The sequence below is a fragment of the Acartia tonsa genome, chromosome 6 (assembly GCF_053477335.1).
Source record: "Acartia tonsa isolate MP-2025a chromosome 6, ASM5347733v1, whole genome shotgun sequence".
Taxonomy (NCBI): domain Eukaryota; kingdom Metazoa; phylum Arthropoda; class Copepoda; order Calanoida; family Acartiidae; genus Acartia; species Acartia tonsa.
This window is the reverse complement of record NC_137265.1, coordinates 11,893,366-11,899,508: the sequence shown is the minus strand read 5'-3', so window position 1 is coordinate 11,899,508 and position 6,143 is coordinate 11,893,366. Positions and strand designations below refer to the sequence as shown.

At 31.5% G+C, this 6,143-nt stretch overlaps 1 protein-coding gene and 1 long non-coding RNA gene across 2 annotated transcripts; both read right to left on the bottom strand.

The window, feature by feature from the left end:
- Nucleotides 1-1,182: 1,182 nt before the first annotated feature.
- Nucleotides 1,183-4,983, bottom strand: LOC145321853 (uncharacterized). Its single transcript, XM_080163485.1, has 7 exons — nt 4,867-4,983; nt 4,580-4,631; nt 4,172-4,342; nt 3,380-3,628; nt 2,649-2,989; nt 2,266-2,397; nt 1,183-1,794 (listed from the first exon to the last, which is right to left on the bottom strand). The coding sequence occupies exons 3-7, from the start codon at nt 4,335-4,337 to the stop codon at nt 1,429-1,431; spliced, it is 1,254 nt and encodes a 417-aa protein (XP_080019611.1). The 5' UTR covers nt 4,338-4,342; nt 4,580-4,631; nt 4,867-4,983; the 3' UTR covers nt 1,183-1,428.
- Nucleotides 4,984-5,439: 456 nt separating this feature from the next.
- Nucleotides 5,440-5,925, bottom strand: LOC145322964 (uncharacterized). Its single transcript, XR_013880852.1, has 2 exons — nt 5,824-5,925; nt 5,440-5,575 (listed from the first exon to the last, which is right to left on the bottom strand). It is a non-coding gene; the product is annotated as an uncharacterized LOC145322964 (long non-coding RNA).
- Between the last annotated feature and the right edge of the window lie 218 nt (nt 5,926-6,143).

Genomic DNA, 6,143 nt, shown 5'->3' with positions numbered 1-6,143 from the left:
TTATTATTGAGATTATATGGTGCACTTCAAGCACACAAAAAAAGGGAAAAGAAGGTTGCGGGTAAAATCCGTTAAAGTGTGTGTTTTAAGGCTTAAAAACAGTAGTAGAACGATGATATTATCTAAATATGTGTATTTCTTATTGAAAGAACTATAGACAACAATTTTTTTAAAAAGTTAACATAAATTTTTATCGTTCTACTACTGTTTTTAACTTGAAACACACAACCTTTACGGATTTTACCCGCAACCTACTTTTCCCTTTATTCGCTCCTGTAATAAAAATCTAGGAAAAAAATTACCATTTTATGCAAAATTAGAGAACTCAACCAGTATTTTCATATATTTTTGTTAAAAAAAGTTATTGTTATTTTAAACATATTTTTTTATTAAATATATCCTAGTTCATTGTTAAAAATAATCTTTTATATGTCTTAAATTGTTCATAATTAGTATAAAAAATCAATATTTTTTAATATTTTATTAACTTTGACGTAAATATTTTCTCTTAACATATAAATTTTAGAGAAAAACTTTAAATCGATAAATTGCTGAAATATTGTAAAATGGACCATTTTATGAATCTAATAGAAAATATTTAGCCAGAATAATAGGTGTGTGTATTTTCTGCACTATTTCCCATCTGCAAATATATTTATTTTCCCCTCTTATTTCTCTTTTCTTAATAGCTTTTATACCTTAGAATATAGCTTCTTAGAGCTACAAATCAATAGTCATTCACTATTGAAGAATTTGGGTGTAAACCAGCTTTTCTTCACCTTTATCTGTCGAAAAATGTTCAAACTTGATGTCAGATTCACTTTATTTTTCCATTTCCCCCATCCCTCACATATTTTTCATTCCCCCCCCCCCTTCCTTAGCAGAATCCTATGCAGAATATACACCCCTATAGGTAGTCTGAAGAATAATCTAATGTAAAATTATTGGGACAACCCTTTCTGTGTTTTTCAATGTTTATTGTTAAAAATCTTCCCGGTGATAAAAAGGCACAAGTCATGTTGTAAATTGCCTATACCTACATGTTAAATAGTTTTAAACAAATTAATTTACATATGATATCATTGTGATTTGAATTTTAAATGTGATAAAAAAATTTCTGTTATGATTACAAATTCTATACCTACCCTTAAGAAGTTTCATAGAAATTATAAAAAAAAATAATTTCGTTTTTTGTTTTATTTCAAAATTTTAAACAACACTAAAACACTTAATAATTGACAAATGTATTATAAACATGATTATATATATTATTATTAACATGAATTTGCATAGTATTAACACAAATTTAATTGAGATTTAAGTTTTTATATTTATATTTAGCCAATAAAACTGCTTATTAAAAATTAATTAATAAATGTTCTTTCAATTCTAGATTGACTCACTTAGATAATGTTTTAATTAAAAAAATTAGTCCCAAAAGTCGTCATCATCTTTTTCTGGTGCCGAAATATTTCCATCTCCACCCGTTACCAACTTACTCGGGCTGTTTCCGCCGTCGGAGCCAGAGTTCAGGGCCAGAACGGCGGCTGTGTGCGCCGCAGGATGCGTCAGCCGGCCACGGGCGCCTAAACCACCGCTAAATCCACCACCGCCGCCGCTGCTCATTTGCTTATTATTCCCGGTGGCACCACCACCTGTGAACAGCGGCATTGGATGACCCATGCCGCCGACTCCGCCCATGCCCCCGCTGATGCGCGAGGTTTGTCCCTGCTTGTTTGGGTAATTGTGTTTTGGAGTTGCGTCAAAATCTTGTTCAGAGTCTTCATTTCCAAACTAAAAAAAAACAGGTTTTATATTTGAATTCTCAGTGATGAGGGTATGTCCGACAAAAGACTAGAAGTTATGTCTAAGAGCAGTTACCACCACTTAATCCATCTAATACATGCACATAATAATGCAGAAAACTTAGTTACTATGGTTGTTGAGGCACATTAACTTTGCTTCATTAATTAATGATTTACAATTACATTTACCTAATATCCCACAAAATAATCTATATTTTGATGTATTGCTTATTGCAATTACATTTTTTTAGCTTGTTACAATTGCTATATATAAGTCAATTTCTTAAGGTACGTTTTAAGGGTACTTCAGTGAAGTTCGTTTGGGGGGAGATGTGGTTTTTCCCTGGGCGATTTCTCTTGGGAGGGTGGAGGAAAGGAAAACCAGCAGTTACCGAGATACTTTGCTACACACAGACATCCTGCTTCTTTTATGCATGGATTTAATGACTTGTTTTTTTACCTTCATGGGTTGATGTTTATTATGATGTTTTGGGGCAAGTGCCATTTCTAATTCATCTTCAGTAGTAGTATCATCAAGAATTGGTGCAGTGTTACTCTTGGCTCCTTGTGGTTTCACTCCACCTAGCAAATTCTGTAAAACAAAATAAATCAACAAGAGACCAAATAAGAAACAACTTTCATGTATGTAATTAAATATACTAATTGAATAATAAAATTTTTCTACTTTTTATTTAAAATTTGTTTATTTAACTGATTCATTTTTAAATGTTAGACTTCACTCACTCTTGTTTATCTCAAATGTTAGTGAATTAGATAACCACATAATAAAACTGCAGTCATTAAAGGATTATCAAAATACAATATTACATAATATTTCCATACCTTGTATGCTTGGCTCTGACTTAAATCAGCTGTATTCATCTTTGCAGGATTCTTAGTCGCAGTATCCGTCTTTTTCTGTACTTTAGGATCATCCTTAACTTCAGGCTTATGAATTGTTGCTTTTACTTCAATATGATTAGAGGACTCACTAGAGGAGTTATCCTTATTAACAGGTGGTCTTACAGTAGGCTTTGTTTGTTCTGTAGGTATATCCTGTCTGTTAGCAGTTTTGGGAGGTTCATTGGGAATTGACTTTTTAGTTTGCTGAGGAGTTTTTTTGTTGGTGCCTGAGGTTGTGTCACTTCTGGGAGAATATAGTTTGTCAACATCAACATCTGATCCTAAATTTGAAATAAATGATGTATTACCATTTTTTTTTTTTCCTTAAAGAGCTTAGTGAGCATAAAACCCTTTCTTCCTCCTTAATAAAATAGGGGGAGGGGGGGGGGGGGTAGGAATATTTTTTCTTTATGCCTAGCCACTGAGTTGCTATAACCAAGCAGAGCTACCCTGTATCCAATATAACCTAGAATGATATTTAAATGATGGGTAGGGAGCGGGTTTCTGTTCTTTTCTTATCATTTTGAGGGAACCCACATATTTTTTATCTTGTACATTTTTCTTAAATCATTACAAAAGCAATTTTAAAATAACCTATTGATAAAGTTTGTAATAACTTTATACTACCCACGTTTTTAAAAATTAAAAACACGAATATTTTTTACACATACCTATCATATAGTTAGCCTCAGGCTCCACAATGTTAGAAATATCAGAATCCTCTTTATCCTTACATTCCTCAGCTTTATCAGCAACTTCTTTTACTGTCTCTACTGGTTTCTCTTTTGTGGGTTCTTTCTCCAGCCTATTTTGCTGGTGTTTAATATTCCTTACTTCAGCTTTGTTTTTGTTTGGCGGAGATTCAACTTCTGATAAATCGTTAGCATCTTGGCTTGTATCATCATCAGATATCTCAGAATCTAATTTAAAAAGGGGGTGGTAGGTTGTGCTAAAATTCCGTCAAGGTGTGAGTTTTAAGGCTTAAAAACAATAGTAGAACGATAATATTCACTAAATATGTGTATTCCTTATTGAATAGAACCATAAACAAAAATTTTTATTTATTTATTTTTGTGAATATTATCATTCTACTCCTGTTTTTAAGCCTTAAAACTCATACCTTTAAGGAATTTTAGCACAACCTACCTCCCCCTTTGTATGAATATACAAAGTATTGTTTGCTCATTATTAACGCAGGAACTATAATAGGAAAACACATGAATTTATTTTAACTAATGGCTACAACCCTAGAGGCCTCTAGCGGCACATAAAATGTTTTCTTTTCAATCTATATTAAGATCAGCTCTTTGTATTTATTTTTAGATCTTTAGCTATTTTTTAAAAAGAGTTTTAGGGTACCCTCCCCCAGGACCTATGAGAAGCTACACTGTAAAAGAGAACCATATCGGTTCATCAGTTACTTTATTTTAAGGATCATCAAGTAAATAATAATAATTAATCACCTGTTTTTGTTTGTTGGACAATTTTTCTATGTTTGCCACTTTGTTTTTGATTATGTTGATAATCTTTCTTTTTTCTTGGCTTATACTTTCTATTACTCTCATTTTGAGGATTATTTTCATAATCTAATAATTGTCTTAGGTTTACATTAGATGAATATCTTTCCATATTATCTGAAGGCAGACAGAAATAAAGTAAATATGAATTTTTAGTTCAAGGGGATGTTAAGCAACTTTTAAGTAGTGACCTTAGGCATATTGTTGGATTCTGTCAAATAAGGATGAATGACTGTAAAAAATACTTTCTACCTTGATATATTAAAAAATTTTAAATGTTGAAAAATTCATATTTTATTTAGGATTTCAGCTGCACTAATCAATTGATAATTTTGAATTTATCTATTTCTGAACCTGGGGGTAGTTCTGAATGTTGTTCCCATTGTGGCCAATGCTTTTTAGAATCCTAAATATCAAAATAAAATTATGGCTCATAATGTTAAAAGTATCAGGTGATTACTGGGTATCTTAGACCTTTCATTTGGCAGTTTGTACAAAATCTAAGTTTAATATTAAAAAGCAACATCACACAAAGAATTAAAAAAATATTTCTAACTAACTTAGCTTTAATTATAAAATCTGAACTTTGTTTTGTGATATTTTTTTTTGTAAAAAGGTAAATATTATAATTTGGGATTCACCTGTTTTCTGTGGTAGTTCTTTTCCCTTGCTGAAGATTCACTAGACGGGGTTTGAGATCTTGGTCTTGGTGGATGTTCTCTGTAGCCTGGCCTAGTCCTGCTGTCAACATGATTTCTTTCCTGTTTGGTAGAATGGCACAATAAGGATGCTATGTTTATGTCTTATCACATATGTAGGTATGAAATTTACAATTTATTCTTTTGGTTGTCTTGGACTTGGAATTGGGACTATAACCAATGCAACTATTATTTACTTTGATCACTAGTGCATAGAACGGTGGGACAAAAGTGATACTCCTAGCAGATTAGGCTAACTTTGACACCATACTTATTTTCTGATTATCTAAATTTAATCAAGATTGCAATATCTAAATTGTTTTAATTTTTTTAGTTAAATCTGGTTTTTAGATTATTTGGCTATAACTCTAAAACTGAATTAATTATATGTTATAGTTATTGGTGCTTCATTAGATTGATCAATTGATCTCATTTTAATGAAATCTTTGATTAAAACAACTAGAGTAATCAGTTTTACGCTTTGCTACTAAATATTGTTTTTTTTGAGCCATTGATCTATTCCTGAGGCATTTGTTGAGGATAACCAGGGCGTTGATGTTGACCTCCATGATACATTTGTTGATCATACACTTGATCTTCATAACCTTGTCCATCATAATAAGGATGCTTGTATGTCTCATTGTTTCTAGACCTAAAATAATCATTATTTTAAGTGGTAAGGCTACTATGCCTACATGTCCAATATGTCAGTCGGTCTGTGTGTCAGTCTTGCATTTTTATATAACGTTTTCTTTGCTTTTGGCTCTCTAAATTTAGAATGCTTAACTTCTTATGGACAACATCCATAAGTTTACTTTTATAAAGAATGAAAAAAACTTTACAGTTTAAGAGGGTTAGACTTTTAGCAATAAAGCTTATAAAAGGTTACATGATTATTACCTCGCCATAAACTCTGTTAGGCTAATTGGTTTTCCAGTTCCATGAATTTTTGGATTATAATGATCTTGTGTATGATGCATTCCATCTGTTTTACCCTATTAATGTTAGATATCAATTTACAATTTTTCAATTCTTATTTAAACCATATTACTCTTAAACCAAACACGGCTAAATCAGCACTGCTACTCTACATTTAGATCGTTCCGTAGAAAGTGAGTTGCTGAAATTTATTTAATCCTAAAAAGCAGTACAAAAATGGATTTATATAACTTGGATCTGACACCAGATTAGCATATGCTATAACAAAGGGAAACTTTAAG